Below are 22,689 nucleotides of genomic sequence, written 5' to 3' on the forward strand. Positions count from 1 at the left end.
AAAAAGCTATTACACTATTAACAGTAACCATTGTAAAAGCAGTTCAATATACCTGTTATGTTAACAGAAGTATGACTTTACAAAAGCTCATTACAAAAATAAAACATAAGAAGATAAGAAAAATAAAACAGCATTTAACAAATAAAATTTAATGATTTTATTTTCACAAGCTGTTTAGGCCCTATACAACTTTTAACGATTTTTAACTATTATTTTGCATTTTAGACACACTGTAACGCACAAAGTAGCCTAAGTTGCAAGTGTAGCCTATTATTATTTATTTATTATTATTTTTTTTATTTACTCGTATCTGAGTGTACCTTCACCACGTGATATAGTTAAGATGTGTGTGTGGAAATGACGTTATGCTGCGTTATGACTGCAGAACTTTTGGGGACGTTTAAAGTAGTGCAAAACAATCCCACACCCTGTTGAGGTCCTGTTATAAAACACATACAAACAGTATTACTTTAATTTAACATGAATAGTTAGTATGTTACTACCTTAAAAACTGTTAACGATGTTTCTTTTTATAATTGATGATAATGGCTCTCTGCTCTGGTCAGTTCCCTGAGTCAGTGTAAACTCCTGGTAAACAGAATCCTGTGTTAACTTTATTCACGTTTCACACTGCTCATACTATACCCGGGGTTACCAGTTAATCCTGGGTATTCATACCGTTTCACACTGCACATTTCTAAACCCTGGGATAAAGTCCTTATCTGCATATTTGCGGTGTCAGTATCACTGACTGGACAAACGCAGCACGTGACCTGTTTACATAAATGCGCTAGCATTGCGCGTCCTCATATTACACATTGCTGACTGTAATATCAAGTTTTTTTCTTGAGTGAACTTTTCAAACTATAAATGTAAGAATGACGGTCTCTTCACTCCAATTGTCACGTTTTCCATCGCCGTTTAACATTTTCCTATCATACGCAGAAACGGCTGTTTATAGCTAGGCCTACATTGTGAGGTGTTTCTATGATTGACCAAAGCGCGTGAATATAAGACACGCGATTGGTTGTCAGTTGCTAAGCCAAAGTCCCTTTAAGACAAGTCATTTCACTCGGCGGCCATCTTTGAAACGCCTCTCGGGCATTCAAGTGCAGCTCCTATCTCTTTGAATGGGGAAAACATCAAATTCTCCAAAGCTGTTTGCCAAGCTTTCGATTAAATTTCATATTTGAAATCACCAATGAAATCTGACAACAACTGTCTCATAAATTTTGCTTCTAAATGCTCGAATCATGACAAGAAACTGTATTTTTCAGGCTAGATCAAGCTAATGCGCATGTGCAGTCCTAAATGCGCGTCTCGCGTTTCATTTCGGAGGCGCGCGTCTGACTGTTTCTATAGGAACCGGAGCTTCTAACGGCCGCTGTAGTAATGCGATGACTTTACCAATCAGCGACTGGCTCTTATTTAGAAGGCGGGACTTATTCCGCGTTGCACTGTCTACCATTCGTGTCTTGTGTTATTCTATATGTAACCCCTCACCCAGGTCCTACTCGCCCCACTCTGCGCGGGCCTCGAACCTGGGAGTCGGACGCTCTAACGAGGAGGCTAAATGCTGCAACCTCTAGCGTTAGTCGCTAGAGCATCTCTTGAGATCAGAGGAGTGAGGTTTACTCGCACAGCGACTACTAGCTGGCCTCAGATACACTCGCCCCCCTAAACCTCACTCCCATCCGGGTCATGGCACCAATGTAACCCCACTACCCAGGTCCTACTCGCCCCGCTCTGCGCGGGCCTTGAACCTGAGTCTCCGGCGTGGGAGTCGGACGCTCTAACAATGAAGCTAAATGTTGCAACACCTAGCGTCAGTCACTAGAACATCTATTGAGATCAGAGTGAGGTTTACTCACACAGCGACTAGCTGGCCTCCGTTACATATAGTCTTTGGCTAAGCATCTAGTTGTAACATTCCAACATCGTTTCACATTGTACAAGTTTGGCACCGCAATGCAGAGTTAACACCGGAAAAGCTCATAACCCTGGGTAAAAAGCGGTGCTAACCCTGTATCTAAATTACAAGTGTGAAACTCTCCTTTACCCGGGGTTAAAGCGGTGTTTATAAAGACAATAACCCGGGGTTAAGCGCAGTGTGAAAAGCCCTATGGTTTTTTAGTATGTTTTGTTATTGTGGTTTGTGTTTTTAAAGGTTACATAGACTCTTATGTGCATCTCTGTGTGTTATTTAAATTCGCTAAATAGAAACGTGGATAAGATAGATTCGACGAATTTCTATTTCAATTTCGAGTACATATTGAATAATAATATCTCGCAAGTTATGTTCTGCTAATTTATTATGGACCACCTCTCGCCCCCTCCCTAGGCGACAGCCCATAGTCTACCACCTGAATATCTCCTCAGGATCTTCCGTACCATTTGAAGCCACTAGATGTCAGCCGAGCAATGTTTTAATCATAGGTTTAGTTGCGTGCCATTGAGAAGCGTGAGTTGTGATAAACTTTCTTCCCTTAATCAAGCTTATTAAATCTTGTTAGATTTTATGTGAATAATAGGCCTACAGACACTGTTACCGATATCAGTGAATAATGCAACTGAAAAATAAAAATAACTGTGCATTCAATTAAATATTTAACAAATATGCAGGAGTGTCTGGGAAAATCCTATAATTTTACGCTAGTAAAGCAATGGTTTGGCACTACTGTAGCTGTTCGTAATCATGCCAGTAAAGCTGAGTTAACCCTGACTCAGACAGAGTGGGAGAAAAAGAGAGAGAGAGAGCAAAGCTCCTGTTTGTGGGGCGGAGATTTTAGAGTTTTTAAAGCACATGGCCACACACACAGTAGAGATATTCACTCAACCACTAGACTAACGGCTTTACTCGGATTTACCTTAACTTTACCTCATCTCACACAAACTCTTCAGTGGATTCTACTGGCATTATTCATCTCATTACTGCCTGGAAACATAAACATTCAGAATTGTCTTTATTTTTTTCACATAGGATAAGCAATGAAAGGTGAATAAGAGGAGATTCTCATCTTTGAACGCCGACAATGACAAAGACAAAAGTTGAGGCGAATCCTGAGTCTACTGCACGCTCATCCCATCATGGACGGGACGGGCAGGATAAAGCCTGTGGAGACGCGAGCAGCCACCAGCAGTCAAGACAAATCCACCGGCATCATGTGCAACACATGACGTCAAAACAACCTCAGGCGAACGCGTACTCTAAAATCAGCCCCAGCACCCTCACAGAACAAGACTAAGGAGATTCACTCCAAGAAACCAAAGCGTGGATTATCTGTCACGCCAAACATCTATGCTGGGAAAAAGGAGATGAAACCAGAGTCGAGAAAACGCTCCGAAAGCAATCGCAGTAAATCATCCGGGAGAAGAAAGCTATCGGATGGAAGCATCACGTCTGATGACCTGAGTAAGGACTCTGGCTGTGCTACGGGGAAACTGTCTTCCACGGACAGCAGCTCTGAGATCTCGGACGCATCTGAGGAGCAGAAGCAGTCCACTGATGCCCAGTGTGGTGAGGTCTGTCACGGAGGAACCGACGAAGAGATGATGGACGATTTAGCTGAGCAAATATCAGAACATAGAGAAGATGATGACCTGATCAGTGCCACCCTGTCTCCGGGGTTTGGCTTCGGCGAGGGAAGCATCTCTCCTGGAGACCAGAGGTCCTACGTTTCCCTGGATAGTCGCTTGAACTTGAGCGCATCTGTGGCATTTTCGGATCTGACTGGAGACTTTACTGATGGGGTGCATGAGGATCTGCTGAGAGAGATTGACGACCTGAGATCGGAAAATGAATATTTAAAGGTGAGATTGATTGATTGATACATTAATTCGTTATTGATTTGTTTGCAAATAATAATTTTTGCATGGTGTAAATTATACTAGGGGGAGTTCATGTAAAGTGGGATATGTTTGATGATAAACTGCCCTTTAAATATCAGGAGGCAATCATTTATAATTGCCACAAAGGTCATTTGTCGTAGTGAACATGTTTTAATTTATCTGACATCATCTTAGAGGACATTGTCAAGCATCTAACAGATCTCATTGAGTGCATATGGATGATTACCAATTGACAATGCTTTTCTGAAACATAAACATACAGTAGTAGCTTTTTTAAAGATGACTGGATAGTAATTACAAAACTATGTATTGTTGCAAAAGTGTGTTTATTTATTTGTGTGGGTCTGTTTCAGGTATCTTAACTGTAACAGCCGGTTTTGATGGATTATCATTATTAAGCATCATACTTTTATGAGCTAATATGGCATAAACCATGTCATATGATGTGCTGGACTATTGATCTAGAGCTTGATCAAGCTGTTTAGAGCTGGTAATCCACCTTGGACCGGTTACAAACCAGTTACAATGTTCAAAAAACAGTTTAAGCTCATGACATGATTTTTCCAAAGAGACATAAACCTAATTTGGCAAACTTTTCAAGGAAGAAAATAAATTGTGCTTAGGACATTTTTTGGTATTTAAAAATATTTGCAATATACATATGCGTTCCCTTATGAAACAAAACCCATAGTTCCCCCTGTGGTTTGTAGGCCTATGTACCGTAATTCTGAGAGAGATTTAAAACAAACCCTGATCTGTTTCAGAATACATCATGCTTGTTAACATTGTCTGCTACACTTAAACATATTTGAACAGGCACATAAACAAAGCAAAAATAAACTGCACGTGATATGGCTTATACTGTAAGATTTACTTTCTTCTTAGAAGATTACACTTTCGCTAATTGGCTTGTGTCATCCCTCATTGTCTCTGACATGTTCACAGAGAGAACAAGATTAAGTGCAAGTTGTCTCAGTAGAAATCAAGAAGTCAACAGAAGTGCCAGCAATGCATCCCTGAAAGCGACAAGAAGTACAGTGCGTCAATCTTGGCATGCGCCTCTGGTTCTGTGGGTTAATGCGCACAGCATTCTGGCACTCGACACATAAGGCCAATGCTGGCTTGGACGAATTGGTTGGAGGCCAAAATTAAAAGTGATATAAGAAACACTCTTTCATGCACAAACACATATGCATTAGACTAAGTAGAATGCATACATTTTTCTCATGTCTTCCAAAAAGTTTAATTTCAAGACATTTATGGTAGGCGCAATACTGCCACAATATTGAGGAAGTTTACATAGACCATTTTTGGCTGTCTTTTCAGGACGAAATGGAGGAGCTGCGCTCAGAGATGCTGGAGATGAGAGACATGTACATGGAGGAGGATGTATACCAGCTGCAGGAACTCCGACAGCAGCTGGAACAGGCCAATAAGGCCTGTCGCATCTTACAGTACCGACTCAGGAAAGCGGAGAGACGGCAGCCTGCGCGTAGCCCAGACGGGACAGGTCGACGGGGAGCTTATCAGAACGCTTGAGCATGATATTAGGGTGAGGATGTGCTTACAGTCATGATTTGCTGATGTTGAGTGTGTTTGTGTGAGAAAGTACTTGTATGAGGACTGACATTCAGGTTGTAATTAAATAAATATTTCCCTCATGATTTGGGTGCAATTAAGCTACAGTGGTGTGTGTACAGGAAAACCACTGTTAGGGTTTTGGATGCAGTCCATCCGTGGCATTCATCAGGACAGGATGTTTATCAAAATTGCTTAACGCTTAGTGCCAATTAAATGTCGAATAGTAAGTCATTATATGAGTCAAAACTCTGTTTTTATGAATCAGCATGCACTCAGATGGATTGTGTAATCTTTCCATTGTGGTTTGTGACCCAAATTGTGTTACTAAGGGCTTAGTGAGAGCGAAAATATCACTTTGCTTTATAGTTTGACATGTGTTGAGAGTGGTTTTATTTTTGGAGTTGGTCCAACTGGTAAAATGAGTAGAAAAACCCTCGGTTTTCTGTTTGGCAGACAATCGGTGTAGCTCAATTTGTGGTGGGCCACTCACAGCATAAGCATTTTTTGGTTTAAACTTCTCAGCCAATCAGCGACAGAGCTTGTGTAGGAACGTTACAAATTAAAAACCAATCTACACAGCAGGGTGACCCATATAAAATGTCTCTTTTCTTTTGAAATCTGCCTCCTCCAGACTATACAAAACAAACTCCTCAGGTTTCTTCCAGGCTCTTTGTTTGCACTGAGTAAAGTGTAAAAATGTTGTTTTGCAGAAACACAACGTGAAGTATTACTCAGGAATCAAGGTTGAATGAAAGAGTGTGTGAATTTGCGTGTGTATGGATGGTATATGTGTCAAGGACTATAGCCACAGTATCTGAGAGGGGAAGTATTCAAGCACAGCTGCTGGTGTGTGTTGTGGGCATGTCCATGACCAGTCTATTTTAAAGGCATGTGAGAGAAATAGATACCCTCTTTTCACAAACTGGGCCAGTGTGTGTGTCCAGTCCACTGCTCAGCGTCCTCACCAGCGCTCCTTCAAGTTATTCAGTCCTTAACAACCCCCACGGGAGTGTCCTGCAAACTGATATCTCACAGCATCCTTTTCAATGTCTGCTCTACTCCACATTTTCATCATTAACTTACATTTTTCACAGAGAAATCCAAGATTGTGGAGTAGGTCCTGGAATTCAATACTGATAATAATCGCCCTGCGCTATAAAAAAGAAAAGTCATGCGCTGATTGCAATGGCATAATCACATGTACTCTAAACAGTTTTCCCTTGGCATTATTAGCAATTGTTAGCAACCCCTTGAGCATGTAGAGGATGAGTGCTTTACAAAGGATAGCAAAGGAGGCGACCCATATTGAATGCAAAATGATTAACTTATCACTTCACTTCCTCGCATCCTCAATGTCACAAACCACAGCTGAAACACGGTAACTTAATCCTCATTTTGCAATGTTCCCTTTAAAGTTTCAGATATTTATTTTCTTTAAATAGAGCTTCTTGTGTCTAGTAATATTCTCCAAGGGAATGGAATGGCATAAGATCATTATCATATTAACATCAACGTTTTTGTGGATAGTTAGCACTGACACATGGTTTGCAGTGTATTTACTTAACTCTATATGAATATTGTTTTCCCAGGTGGCAAAAAGCGTCTCCCTTCGCCTGCACAGCGAACTTGAGGTCATTCAAAAGAAAAATTCAAGGCTAGAATGGGAAAATGAGGAGCTGCGTGAACGGCTGCAGGATCTGGAGGTGGCGAAGCAAGTCCTGCAGGCTGAGATGGACAAATCACAGGTGCTTCGACCACAAAAAACACACACACTACCATTCAAAAGTTTAGTTTCTGCAAGATTTTTAATTGTTTTTGAAAGAAGTCAAAATCAATTCTGACTATGCTCACTAAGGCTGCATTTATTGGACCTTAAAAACAGTGATATTGTGAAATATTATTACAATTTAATATAACAGTTTTCTATTTTAATATATTTTAAATGAAATTTATTCCTGTCATGGCACAGCTGAATTTTCAGCAGTCTTCAGTCAGTGTCACATCATTCTAATATGCTGATTTGGTGTTCAAGAAACGTACTGTTGTCAAAATTTCTTCTTATTATCAATGTGAAGAACAGTGGCTATGCTTAAAATGTTTGAGTAAACCGTGATACATTTTTTTCAGGTCTCTTTGATGAATATAAAGTTTAAAAGAACAGCATTTACTTGAAATATAGAAATATGTTGTAACATTATAAATGTCTTTACTGTCACTTTTGAAAAATTGAATGCATCCTTGCTGAATAGAAGTATTATTAAATTACTGACCCCAAACTTTTAAATGCAAATATGTACTGTACGTCCTTTATATATGTCCCTTATATCACTATATACTGTATGTATCACTTTACAGCAATTCTTGTTTGTTGCGTAGACTTAATTTTGTGATGCCGTTAGGATTACAATCTGACCTTCACCCCAACTGTATGTAGTGGGTGTAACCGACAGCTGACTGCTTGGGTAGGGCATAGAATGACCTAAGGGTCTGAATTCAAACCACAGCTGTCATTCTCACTTGTGGATGCATGAGGGGGAGAAGTGAAAAAAAAATGGGGCAATTGAAAGACAAGAGTGAAGAGAGAGTGAGAAACCAACCACTTCTGAAGGGGAGATCCTTGTCGTTGTCCAACCCTGGCTGCAAGCCAGATATCATATGCTTAAATGTGGGTCTTATGACGTGAAGTTACGACATATGTACTAAAAATACTAGCAACAAGCCATGTTCTTTACTTTCACTATCTCATATTAATAAAAAATAGTGTTTGCCATCATTATACCAACATAATGCACAGAAAAAAAGTTAATTTTTATTGGCAATGAAGGCCTGTAGGTCTTTAATAACGGCACGCATTCAGTTTAATCCAGGATTCAGTGCTTAGAAGTGGATCCCAGCAGCTCAGCTCAGACAGCTGCTGCCCATTCCTGATCCTCACCAGCAGAACAAATCAGCTACAACCAGATTATCAAGGCCTGGTGTGAGCCTGACACTACCTGAAACATGATGATTTACATATGAACACTTTACTCATCAAAAATCTTTTTGCAATCTTGATTTATAATCTCAAAAGCAACAAGCTGTACTTTTAAAGGGGACCTATAATGCCCCTTTTACAAGATGTAATATAAATCTCTGGTGTCCCCAGAATGTGTCTGCGAAGTTTCAGCTCAAAATACCCCACATATAATTTATTATCGCTTGTCAAATTTACCCCTATTTGAGTGTGAGCAAAAACACAGCGTTTCTGTGTGTGTCCCTTTAAATGCAAATGAGCTGCTGCTCCCGGCCCCTTTTCCAGAAGAGGGCGGAGCTTTAACAGATTGCACTTGGTTGCTCAACAACAACAAAGCTGGAGAATCTCCCGCAGCCAAAATGACTATTGTCAGTAACGGTGTTCAGCCTTAAGCCGCGGTCACACTAGACTTTGAACGTGCAAAATTTCTTCGGATGCTGTAATGGTTGTGATATAACGTCACGGTCTACAGCGTCTTTTTTATAAACATGAATTCAACACATAACTTAAAGTAATACATTCAAAATGTAAAAATATACAACCTACTCGACTTTACTGCAAAAATATCATTCTATTAATTCAGCCAAGAGGTCATGCCGTGACGAATCGATCTTCTACTGGTCGCACGTCTTCACGTGATGCGAATTCGCAGGTCAGAGTTCACCAAACTTGAACTTTGGAACGCAGCGAAATGCGAAAATTTTCGCACGAGCTTGCGTTTCCGGTCTGATGCATTCGCATGCGTTTGAATGGAAGTCAATGGAATAAAAAGTGCAGTGTGACCGCACCTTTACCTTGTTCAAACCGGAATTGCACACTGATGGAGAGACTCAGGAAGAAAATGACGGCATGTCAACAACACTCTATTACAACAACTCTTCCTCTTATCTAAAGCAGCCCAACATGGCCTCACCCCCTTTGTTGCGTGTTCCCAGGGTCAGGGTTTATGCAAATCTTGGGGTTTGTGATGTCACCAACCCAGGAAGAAGCTCGTTGTAATCCCTACCACCAGTTTGTTTTTAAAAAGTGAAAAAGTGTGAAATAGCGTCCTTAAAAAGCGATTTCTCTAAAAGAAAATATCTCCCTTTGCACTGAACTTTGAGCATCGTAATTTTGCAGATGTTGTTTATGCTCAAACAGCAACATTACACACTAACTAAAGTTAAAATCATATTTAAAGGACCCCTTTAAAAGACATTTATCTTGGTGTTACAGTTAAATTACGACAGTCTAGTCTTGGTTTGGATTGAATCAATGAAGTTATTTTTAACATTTAAAGAAGTCAATATGGAGACTACATGCTCCTCCTCTGCTCTTTGTACTTTTAAGGGTTTGATTCTCCCAGACAAAGCAGCAGACAGATAGACTGACTCTAGCCAGCATTCTTGACATACTTGGAGCAGTATGGATGTTTGGAGGAGTAATAGAGTTGGAGTTCTTGCCACCTCACACGAACATGATTAAGTGTGTTTATTAGGTGCATACTTTCCTTACAGTCACACATTTCATTGGATATTGGAATGCATTGGACAGTGGTATGATGGAAAATAACAACTATGATGAATATAACTCAATTGAATACTTATGCCCATAGGAGGACATCATCTTAAGGGACAAATTGCAATGGCCATAGTATGCTGTTATATAAGCTGTTAAAATGTGTTTAGACTTATTATGGATATGGTGCATCCACAGAATTCTCTGAAGAGAAGAAGTTTGAGATCAACATCAGGCAAGAGTGAAAAGAAACTCTCTCCACAGGTGAGTTAGAAGTTACATTAGTGTAACCGATTGATTTGTAAAGGTTGGTGCTGGTCTATCTATCTATCCACTATCTATCTATCTATCTATCTATCTATCTATCTATCTATCTATCTATCCATCCAATTGAACAGGATTTTAAAATGCAATCACAATTCAGTTATTAGTGGCACAGAACCCTGTTAGACATGGTGATGATAGCCAAGGTAGCCTTGCTGTGTTTATGTATTAGTAAAAGTATATGCCAGCCATTTTAACACACCTGTGTTCTCTACAGGATGACAGTGCTGATTTGAAATGCCAGCTCCACTTTGCCAAAGAGGAATCTGCACTCATGTGCAAGAAGCTAACAAAGATGGCCCTGGAAAGTGAGGCGATGCGGGAAGAGCTTGCCAAATACCGTCTGCTTTACGGTGAGGTGGATGAAAACCAGGCTGCAGCAGGCACGACTAATTCCGCCCATACCCGAGAAGCAGAGGTCAAAGTTCACTTGCGGCTGGTGGAAGAGGAAGCTACGCTGCTGAGTCGTCGAATAGTGGAGCTAGAGGTGGAGAACCGTGGCTTGCGGGCAGAGATGAGTGAACTGCGTGAACGAGGAGGAGGAAGCCTGGAAGAAGAGGAGATGGTGAAGGGGGCCGGTGAAGGGTTAGCAATGACTCTTCGCACTGGGGAGCAGGAGGAGGTTCTTGGAGGTGGATGTCTGGATGGTAAAGAGAAAGCAGATGCATTGACTATCCACAATAGTATGCAGGAGAACCAGATGCATGCAGAGGAAGAACATATGGAGAACTCTTCTATCCACATGCACAGAGAAGGGCCGATCGGTGGGGAACAGGAGCTTTTTGCAGAGACTAAAGAGGAAGATGGACAAGCTCAATGCAAGTCTGACTGCACATTTGGTGTGAAGGATCTAGAAGGTCTTCTTGCCATCCATGACCAGGCGTTGCTTGTCAGATCAACTATCCAGCTCCTGACAGCCCCAGCTAAAAATGGCCTATCACCTACATGTACCCATAAGACCACTCCTGGTGGCCCTTACCTAAGCAAAACGACAGTAGATCCTCAGTGCAAGACACATCAATGGCTTCTGGACCCCATGTTGAGTCCCTTGACCAATGGACTAGAAGTGTTACAAGCCCAGCTGCGTGCTCTTGTGGAAAAGTTGGAGGTGCTGTCAAGCTCCACTTCAGAGCACACTGGGCCCGTTACAGAAAAGAATATATTACATTTTGGTGAAGATTTAAGTATAATGAAAGAGGATGCAACAAATCAAGAACGTCAATGTGAAGGAAGTAACCAGGACAGCTTAGTGCTGCTCACTCTGCAGCTCCGATGGTTCATCCAGCAGTGGCGGCAGGGAGAGAGACCCAACGGAGACGGAAAGAACCTGTTTGAGGTAAATTGGGCAACAACATTTGCTGCTGTGGTTATGCATCTTTATTGATGGAGATGGATAAGATTTTCTTTATAGGAATTCTTGTCCCACTTTGTATTAGGTGGCCTTAACTACTGTACTTACATTTAAATGAATCATTTGATACAATGCACTCATTGTGTACATACATGTTTTTACATTGTACTTACATCTGTAATCAATTTCTGCAGTTACATTTATACTTACACTGTTGACCCATCCCTTATACCTTAACCCACCCTTAAACTTATCCATACCACCAAACCTGTCCCTAACCTTACCCATATCCCACCTCATTCACAGCAAAAGTGTTTTGCAATACAATATGAACACAATAAGTACTTTGTACTTATTTCTTGATGTAAGTACATAGTAGTTAAGGCCACCTAATATAAAGTGGGACCGAATTCTTATTCACAGTTGAAATAACAGCATAATGTAGTTGGGTGCTTCATCAACTTTGGGCACTTTTTGGGCTCTGTGAAATCCCAAAAGTTTTCATTTATTTAATTTGCCAACTAACAATGTTCAACGATATATCTATACATATATTCCCATCAAATCTTTTTTTTTTTACCATTTAATGTAACCTAAATATGCACAGTTACTGTCCATAATATTTCACATGCTTTGCATTATTTGAGCTAATATATAGAGATAATCTGAGAAAATTGGAAATTATGCTCAATACATTTTTATATATAATTTCTCTATAATTATGCATTTTTCACACATTGCATGTCTTACATTTCACTTATTTTATGAAAATAATTATATAAATATTCAAATATTCAAAGGGTGTAAGTTTATTTCACTCAGAAACACCAAGTTATATGATATATCTTTTAATTTCAGATTTATTGTCAGAATGAAATTCATCTCCTAAAGGATATAGAGTCAAGAGCATGCAAGAACAATCTTCAAGAGAAATGCGACACTCAGGTATGAAAAAGAATGAGGATTACTAAGGTAACAATAATATAATCAAACACTTTTGGTAGACATGTTACAACACTATCTATAAATGCGTATGCAATAAAAAACTTCATTAATAATATTTTCAAAATATACTGTAGTTGAACATAGATTAGCCCAATAGCATTTTTGAAAATGGGCAACAGGGGAAGATAAATTCCCATTGCCCAGTGTCCATTTAGCCCCATGTGTTCCTCTCTCAGGTGAGCAATGCCCTGCTGACAGACCTGAGGACAGCACTGCAGGATCTGTTCTCTGAACTTTGGGAGCAGTACAGGGCAGCCCAGTTTGTCGTCCGGCAGTTTGCAAACGCCAAAGCAGCGTGGGCCGTGGAGTGTACAGAGCTCAAGAGCCTCATAAGCAGGGTGAGAACCAGAATATCAGTGTAAATTCCCTTCAGAGAGCATCGATAAACCTGTTGCCTGGTTCTCATGTCATCGCCTCTTCTTTCTCTGTCATCGCCTCTTCTAGGACCTGTAGGGACTTAAAAAAGCTTTATGAAATTAAAAAAGCAGAAAAGTCACCATCATCGTTTTATAGTTGATTGTGTTTGTTTATAGCTGGAGGATCCAGCTGGGAAGGCAGGAATAAAGGGTCCATCAGACCTGAATGCGGCTTTGCAGAAGGACCACGTTGAGAAGCTTCAGCACCTGTTAGCCGAGTCCTACACTGCAGTCATGGACCTGACAAGACAGCTGAAGGTCCGTGAGAGCAACTGGAGCTCTGAGCGGCAGGAACTGCTAGAACACCTGAACCATGTGCGTCTAGAGTGTGAAAGGTCGAAGACAGCAAAGCAAAATAGAAAAATGCAGGTATGCAAAGTATTTGTGTAATACACTGAATTATAATTTGCAACGTCAATAATCAAAAAAGGTCTACCTAGACGCAATTGTTCATTGTTTTTGGATCAACTATTATTTAATTGGTAACACTTTCCATTAAAGTTCTACATAGAACTATAATTTATAATTATTATATACTGTAGTTCAATTGGTTAACATTATTAGTGCATTAGGTATTAAAACAACAAGAAACATTTTTAAAGCATTTATTAATCGAGGTTAATCTACTGTTAATTCATGTTTATTCATAATTCTAATAAACTAATGTTAATTTATCTCGTTTCAAAATGTTAAAAATATATTAGTGTATGTAGAAATTAGCATATTTTCATTAGTTCATGATATCTAATGCAATAACTAGTGTTAATGAATTTAATTCTATTAATATTTATATTTACCTGTTTCCACTATTTAGTGACAAATTTTTTTCGCGACCTACACTGTCTTTCAAACTTTTGGGGTCAGTGAGATTTTTTTTTTGTACTTTTATTCAGCAAGGATGCATCAAACTGGTGAAAAGTGACAACTTTTTATTTATGAAATAATCACAGTTTCCAACTAAATGTTAAGCAGCTCAACCGTTTTCAACATTGATAATAATAAGAAATGTTTTTGAGCACCAAGTCAGCATTTTAAAATGATTTCTGAAGAATCATGGGACACTAAAGTAATGAGTAACTACTGAAAATTCAGCTTTACCATCAAAGGAATAAATTACATTTTAAAACATATTCAAACAGAAAACAGCTATTTTGAATTGTAATAATATTTCACAGTATTGCTGTTTTTATTGTATTTTAAATGAAATAAATGAAGCCATGGTGAGCGTAAGAGACTTCTTTCAAAAACATCTTAAAATCTTACTAACTCCGAATGTTTGAACAGTAGTGTATGCATGCTCACTGCTACCTGAAGTCTGAACTATCATTATTAAAATAATTAAAATCCCCAATGCAATTTATAATACTCTAACTATTCTATCTAATTAGGCTTATGCATTATACTAATTTATAATACTCGCCAAATGGCTTTGTTTCACAGTCCTAAAGCAACAGAGGTCAGAGATCTGAGACAGTCCCGTGAGTGTGTGTGAGTTAAAGGGCCGCATGGCAACAGAATTTAGGCTAATCCCCTTTTGGGACTGTAGGACAGCAGGCGGAGCACAGGCATCAGCTTCAATCACAACTTCTGACTCTGAAAAAGGCTTAGCCAAACCACAGTGACCACAGAGACACTTATCAAGGCTCAGCCGAAGTTCAAATAAGGAGTTTACTTTCCTTTACAGTAAACGGGGGTAACATTGTGCAGGGCTGAGGGAAAGGAGGAGAGAGAGGAATGAGTAAGCATTATTCAGAGGATCAAATGCATAAGATGTTACCTTCTATTTTAAAACAACATGATTTTAAATTGTTGTCCTCCAAGTTGACAGCAGTTTCATTGTTCCCTTTGAACAAATTGTCTGTTCATTATCATAGATGCTAAGAATAAAATTGGAATGTAGACAGTGACAGTTCTTTGATGGGGTTAAGTAAAGCCTGGATTGGAGTGCAGAGGAATTTTTCCGTTTTTTATTCTCTTGATCAAAGCGTTTTCTTGCTGTTTTCTTTTCTGTAATCCCTAACAGTCTCCCTGACACACTTTCCCTAAATAAGACAGTGATTATAGTGCATCTTAAAATGCTCATCCCTAAGTAATAGTAGAAGGATTCCCTGTCTCAAAATGATTCACTTAGAGATATTTTTCTGTTGAAAGGTCATATTGCTGTACAGGTACAATATTTTCTATACTACATACAGGGGCTGGAACTAAAACACTGGCCAATATAGTGTTGGAGGTTTCACGCCTATATATATGCGCGGCCTGGTGACCAATCTTCACTTCCATCAGTAAGAGCAGAGTGTGAAGGCTGAATTAGCACAGCTGTACATAAAATATTGCAATCCACACAACATAATGCGAGACATATTAGCGTTCAAAAGAGGACAAATTGTTGGTGCGTGTCTTGCTGGCTCATCGGTGATCAGGACAGTAAGTCTTTTTGGTGTATTGAGAGCTATGATATCCAGGGTATTATTGGCATACCACCATTTAGGACAAACCACATCTAACAGGAGTAACTGTCGACGCTAGAGGAAGCTGTCTGAAAGGGATGTCCGGGTATTAACCTGGATTGTATCCAAAAAAAAAAATACCACAGCTGCCCAAATCACTGCCCAAATGCGCACCTCAACTCTCCTGTTTCCACCAAAAATGTTCATCGGGAGTCAATATTCATGGTCGGGCTGCTATAGCCAAACCTTTGGTCATTCGTGCCAGTGCCAAATGTCAGTTTCACTGGTGCCAACACAGTGCACATCTTGGGCTGTGGACAATGTGAAACATGTATTGTTCTCTGATGAGTCCACCTTCACTGTCTTTCATACATTAGCGAGAGTTACGGTGTGGAGAAGCCCCAAAGAGGCTTAACACCCAGAATGAAGAATGGGGGTGGATCATTGATGGATTGGGCTGCAATATCATGGCATTCCCTACTGTGATTGGTGGGTGCGTCACTGCCAATGACTACCGAACCATTCTGGTGGACCATGTGCACCTGATGGTCGAAACATTGTACCCTGAAGGGGGTGCTGTGAATCAGTATGATAATGCACCAATACACACAGCAAGACTTGTGGTCTTGTGGACCATCTCCCATGGTCTGCACAGATTTAAATATTTAATATTTTATTACCAGATTTAAATATTTAATATTTTATTACTGGGTTTTTTGGAGTAGCAAGTCAGGAAAGGTTTTCTCCACCAGCATCACATAGTGACCTGGCCACTGTTTTGGACGAGAAATGGCTCAAAATCCCTCTGGCCACTGTGCAGGACTTGTATCTGTCATTCCCAAGACGAATTGATGCTATATTGGCTGCAAAAGGAGGCCCTTACACCATACTAATAAATTATTGTGGTCTGAAACCAGGTGTTTCATTTTCCAACCCCTGTCATGTATTTGTTGTAATATATTTGAAATGTAATGTAATTTATTTAATATTTTTACATATTTAAAATGACACTAATCATGAGTGAACAAATAATAATCTTTCTGTCTCACTTTCAGTCCCCCAGGAATAAGATCATGACCAAAGATGGAAAAATGGAAAGGTCAGATTCTTTTGTTTTCACACTGAGTAATTTCATCTCAAATGATCTATCAAATAAAGTTCTCCATTTTTTTGAGATTTATTAATTACTTAATAGAGTTTGCTGTTCCAACAGGATGACTCTCAAAACTGGCATAGCAAAACCCAACAAGAACTGGAAGTACCTCAGTCATGAAGCTGCCCTTCTGGACAGAGAAGATGCCTGTAAGACTTGGGACTGCCCTATCATGCCTTCCAGTTTCCCTGGTTTGAACCTAAACCAGGAGCTGACCCAGAGAAGCCACACTGCTCCAGAGAGGACCAGCATTCGTATATATTTCAGCCCACCATCAGCAAAAAGGATCCAGATGAGCTCTCTGGTAGCAGGAGAGGAGGAAGAGTGTGAGGAGAGCCAGGAACCACATTTCAGTGCCATTTCCTGTGGCCTTGTAAACCAAGACTGGGTCTCTGCATATGAAAACTGGCTAGGTAGCATGCCGATTGACCACCAAAATTTGACAGAGAGAAATTCAATAGCTGTCATCAGTTCTACATCCTGTTCAGGTCTTCAGACCTCCAGTATTGCGTCCCCTTCACGCTTGGCTTTCAATAGCTTGGACGTCTCAGCCAACTTGAGTGATGACATGAAGGAAATTACAGCAAGTGTGCTTCAAACCTCGCAGTCCAGCCCTCTAGAGAGGAAAAGAGGAAAGGAGTTTGGGAGCAATGTGGTGAGTGTTGTGAGTACAGGAACTCAAACTCAATCCCAACCACAGGTGACCACAATCGGGCTACAGACCGATGGCCCTCGATGTCTTTATGCTGCAAAGCACTGGTCACCCCGGGTGACTTCATTTGTCTCCGCAAGAACCCAGCAAACGTCAGCGTCATTGGAAAGGGTACCTGGTCCAACAGAACGGTTTCAGCCACATTCCACCTCGCCGAAAATACAGCGCAGACACTCCACATCCTCTCCGTTTTCCTCTAAGTCTTCCTCTTCCACTTCACCCTCATCCTCTTCCTCCTTCACTACATCCTCTTTGTCCTCTTCCTCATCTCTGAGCGCCTCCTCCAGGCTGGATTATGGAGCTAAGGAACGTGGTTTGTGGGCTCTGTCTCAACGTGCTTCGACATCTAGCAGGCCGAGCTCAGTATCAACGCAGGTCAGCGATAAACCTGGCGGTCGTAAAACTGTAGGAGTCCACAAGTACGGTCTGGTCCAGGAGTTTCTGCGTAACGTGTGTGGTCGAGGAGAGAAAACCAACCCGGAGGTGGAGAAAGCGCCAGTGGCTCGTAGGGATCACATCGGTCTGGTGGGTTCAAAGAAATCTGAGCACCCCCCGTCTCGTATACCAGCGGTGCCACTGGTCAGAAATGACAGCATCACCAAAATCGTGAACCGCAGATTTATGAAACAAAGCCAAAAAGATGAAGGAGTGTGTCAGAGCCAGACCCAAACCCAGCGCCAAATCGACAGGGGTTCAATCAGCAGGAACAAAGGCTTGGAGGTTAGTAGCAAAGTTTAACTTATTCAAAAACTTGACAGTAAACTAAATAGAAAGCTTGGTGTTGAGGGAATGATATGTCAGGGCTCTAGACTGTGACTAAAATGGTCGCAAATGCAAAATGAAATTGTGCGTCAATCATTTAAAATCCAGTCACTTTGGAAAACATTGTGTGTATCCATATGAAGTTTTGTCATGAACAAATGATTCTTATGAACTGGCTCTTTTTAGTCAGCCTTAGTGATTTAGACTCGCTCAATTTTTTTTAATTTTTTTTTTATTTATACGTTTATTTAAATAGGGACAGTACAAAGAAGCATGATTCCAGTCAACACTGGAAAATACGTATTGTACATCGAGAGTATAGCATAAGCTAATTTGCATCTCGGGTCCCTAGAAAGGCTTTTTTAAAAAAAAAAAACTGCTAATCATAAAATAAATCGAACACAACATCAAAATAACCTATACCTATAATAGGGATACTTCCAACCCTGGTAACATGGATAACTACAACAATAATTAAATTTAAAGGTGCAATATGTAAGAATTTTGCAGTAAAATATCCAAAAACCACTAGGCCAGTGTTATATATTTTGTTCACTTGAGTACTTACAATATCCCAAATATTTCCAACTATTTGTAAATCATGAGAAAATTGCAATTTTAACCAAGGCTCCGGGACGTGTGAGGAGTCGCCTGTCAATTGCGTCATACCCGCGTTACCCTCCGGTTTCCGGTTTTATTTTGTAGAAACCATGGAAACACCAAAGCCGCTTTAATATATTACGTTTTAATAGACAAGGGAACAACTCTTTTGATATATTTATAGACAGAAAACTAATTATTGTTATATCGCTCAACACGTTTAGTCTTATTGTTTAAATATAATATTCTTGATTTTTTTGCAAGTACCATGCTTTACCATGCCTCAGAGAAAAACACTATTTTGTGAAGTGGCTAACATAGCATAATCAGATGCAGCTTTATTTTTAGTAACAGTAATACAGCATTTTCTCCATCATACAATACGTTTTAAAATTAATTCCATGCCATTTATCAACACAAGCCATCCAGCATTTAATATGATATTCTGATATCGATCTAGCTTACTGAAGTGTGTAACAGTGTCTCACAGCAGCCGCCGAGCGAACGCACAGAGTAACGTTATAACATCATTTTCAACACACTCAAATGTATCTAATATGATAAACAGAGCTGTGTTACCTCATACTCATGACCGGAAAAGCGGAAGCAGCGCCGGCGACTGTGGCATAATAAAAGTTCTCCTGCTCGTGAGGCGTGTGTTGCGCAATCGCTCCAGCGGCCTCGTTCAGCTCCCACAACACTCGGTCCTGCTCTGCTTCATACTACAGTAACATTAATAATCACATCCATGAACATGATTTCTTCCCGAGTCCTATCTCAATTCTTTTCCACCGGCTGTGAGGTGAAGACCACATGTCCCAAGATTCCGCGCTCAAACTTGGCGTCATCAAGCTACGCCTTTGTTTCGAATAGGCCTCTAGCAGGCAGAAAATTTTACATATTGCACCTTTAAATATGTGAACAGCTCTGGTTAGTTTTAAATCAGCGCTTTACCATCAATGTAAAAGACTTAAAATCATGTACTATTTTAAACTCATTTGGCAACATGTTCCAGAGTTGGGAGCCCTTTACAGAAAAGTCTCTTTGCCCTTGTGTGGTTCTGCCGAAAATCAATCCTACAGTTTCCACCCCCTGTACTCCTAGTGGTTCTACCTGTGACATCTTGTCTTTTTATCAGTTTACATAGAACAGATGGTGCCTTATTGTGCAAACATTTAAAAAATAATTTTATATATGAGAAATCTTTCAAATTTGTAAAACTAAGCATATTCCATTTTTTTAAAATATGACAATGATGCCATTGGTTTGGCTTCTTAGCTATTATTTTTAGAGCCCGATTATACAACATCTCAAGTTTTTTGATTAAGCAATCACTTGTTTGAGTCCAAACTGTAATACAGTACGAAATGCGGGACAAGATCATTGCATGCATAAAAAGCTGAGCTGCCTCCACTGTCTTAAAGGGATAGTTCACCCAAACATGAAAATTATCCCATAATTTACTCACCCTCAAGCCATCCTAGGTGTATATGACTATCCTCTTTCAGCTAAACACAATTGGAGCTCTTACAAGCTTTATAATGGAAGTGAATGATGCATTTTTTTGAAGCCCAAAAAAGCGCATCCATCCATCATAAAAGTAATCCATACGGCTCCAGGGGGTTAATAAAAGCCTTCTGAAGTGAAGCGATGCGTTTTTGTAAGAAAAATCCATAATTATAACATATATATTAACCCCCTGGAGCCCTATGGATTACTTTTATGATGGATGGATGCACTTTTTGGGGCTTCAAAAAATGCCATTTACTCCCATTATAAAGCTTGGAAGAGCCAAGATATTTTTTAATATAACTCTGATTGTGTCTGGCTGAAAGAAGACAGTCATATACACCTTGGATGGCTTGAGGGTGAGTAAATCATGGGACAGTTTTCATTTTTGGGTGAACTATTCCTTTAATGTCACTTAATTTATCAATGCTGAGTTGAGAATATCTCCTTACTTTCCCCCCTCTCTTTGCCAGGATGGAGCCTGTGACTGCAGCTCACGCTCTTTGACATCCTGCTTTGCTCGACCCTCACAAAAAAACCTCCGGAACGCACACAGTCAGAACAAGCCCCGCCAACACGAAAACCCCTCATCTCGTGGTAAAGGTGATCCTCTATCCTAATGGGAAGCAGAGTCATCATGTGCACTCCTTGTGCGGATCCTTCAGGGATTGGCAGGCCTGCATGGACTCTTCACAAATTTCTACATATTCTCTGCCCCTTTTTTGTGTATTTATTAAATATTTTGGTTAATTTGATTTTGCCTTCAGCTCTGTTTTACCATGTTAAAATCCATTCCACAGAATTTCCCTCTAAAAAAAAAAAACATGAAAGAAGTCTGAAGATGCCCTCTGGGCCTGGAGTTAGGGAAATGTCTCCAGCATTATCATTTCAAATCTGACTACATTTGCTAGAGGCACAAATAGGGCTTGTACAGAATTAATAGTGATGTTAAGAGTTCACAATACCAGCAAGATCCCCTCCAGTTTTCACTTTCTTGACCCTTGATGGACTTGTTAAATTTTATATAAATATAATTAAGCAACATATCTGAAAATAATTATCTGTTACATGATTTACTATTGTTTTTTTTTATAATATCTTATGCATAATAGCATGTTTGTAGAAAAATTATTGTTTAAATGTTATTAGATGCCTAATAAATGTGACTTGTTTCTCATAGCTGTCTTAAATGTAACATGATCTGTGTTTAATAGCTGCAAACAACAATTGTGGGGGCCAAGCACCTTAATCAGAGACTAATTTTGTGAATTGTAACTATTTGAAATGTGATACTTTATATGGCGTGTTAATAAATGTTATTAAATTGGTCCCTATTACTTAATTTAAGGATGCTGCACCCTAGTAATGATGTTCCAGGCTTTGCTCTAGAGCTGCCTGTAACCACAAAAGCAAAGAAAAAAATACTTTTGTAATGAAAATGTAAGTGATTTTGAGTCCTGTGATTTTGATTACTTTTATTTCTGTGTGTGATTAAAAACATCCCGATTTGTCAGAAGAAATTGTCAGTTTTTCTGTTTTCATTTTAGGGAAGGTCTTTATGATAGCTGCTTACTCACATTTAATAAGACTAAAATGCACACAATCACAGTACGCATAGACAAGAACAAAAAAAGGGTTGATATAATAGTGTATTGGAGCACCAGGTAAGATCCCTTAAACGATATCTTTGAATAATTGTCGGATGTATATACCAAAATGCCGTATAAATGCAGGAGAAGTTTATTAGTTTTACTTTTAATCTACAAACATTTTGTATATTGAGTTGTGTGCAGGACAGAATAACCTTTTTACTGAGGGGACTTTTTTTTTTTAGATTCTTAGATTGGTAGTGACCCCTAGTGTGTAAACAGTGGCATAACACCATAGTGAATATCGAGCTAAAGGCAAACATAAGTGAGCTATGTGTCCATATATAATTTATATATTCCATTTAAAATAAAAACAATTTATTAAATAGCTGTTTTGTTCCATAAATAGGTATGTGCTTATCTGGCAATTTAATTTAAAAAATGAACCTATTCACAGAAATAAAAAGTGTGACAACTAACCCCTGACCAAACTCGAAGTAATGTAAAATAATCGTTTTAGTAATAAAGCGCATATTAGCCTATACAGGGATATATTTGTAAATGTTTCACGTAGACTAGACCAGGTCACCAGGGATTTCAAATTAAGTACCCACAGGACTGCGAGTGTTAGGGGGTCAGTGGAAAAGTTTAGAGAAAAAACAGTGTTAAAAAATGTAAAATAATAATAATAATAATAATAAAATAAAATTAATAATAAAAAATTACTACTATAAATTAGTACTATAATGTATATGTATTACAATAAAACAACGTAATAATGTAACTGAATATTATTTTCCAAATAGTATTTTAGACATATTTAGAATTAGAGTATATTTTTAATTCTATAAATTTGTTTTTTATAAGATGGGGGTCCC

At 39.4% G+C, this 22,689-nt stretch overlaps 1 protein-coding gene across 1 annotated transcript; it reads left to right on the top strand.

Moving 5' to 3' along the window:
- The first annotated feature begins 2,783 nt into the window (after positions 1-2,783).
- Positions 2,784-21,742, top strand: si:ch211-197l9.2 (protein SOGA1). Its single transcript, XM_051880892.1, is given in 12 exon segments — positions 2,784-3,810; positions 5,176-5,331; positions 5,333-5,401; positions 7,020-7,175; positions 10,139-10,204; positions 10,482-11,600; positions 12,474-12,560; positions 12,797-12,958; positions 13,154-13,405; positions 16,542-16,585; positions 16,700-18,071; positions 20,696-21,742. Coding segments are annotated over 12 exon segments (4,125 nt in total). The 5' UTR covers positions 2,784-3,315; the 3' UTR covers positions 20,843-21,742.
- Positions 21,743-22,689: the final 947 nt, after the last annotated feature.

This window comes from Ctenopharyngodon idella, chromosome 22, assembly GCF_019924925.1.
Source record: "Ctenopharyngodon idella isolate HZGC_01 chromosome 22, HZGC01, whole genome shotgun sequence".
In the NCBI taxonomy this organism is placed as follows: domain Eukaryota; kingdom Metazoa; phylum Chordata; class Actinopteri; order Cypriniformes; family Xenocyprididae; genus Ctenopharyngodon; species Ctenopharyngodon idella.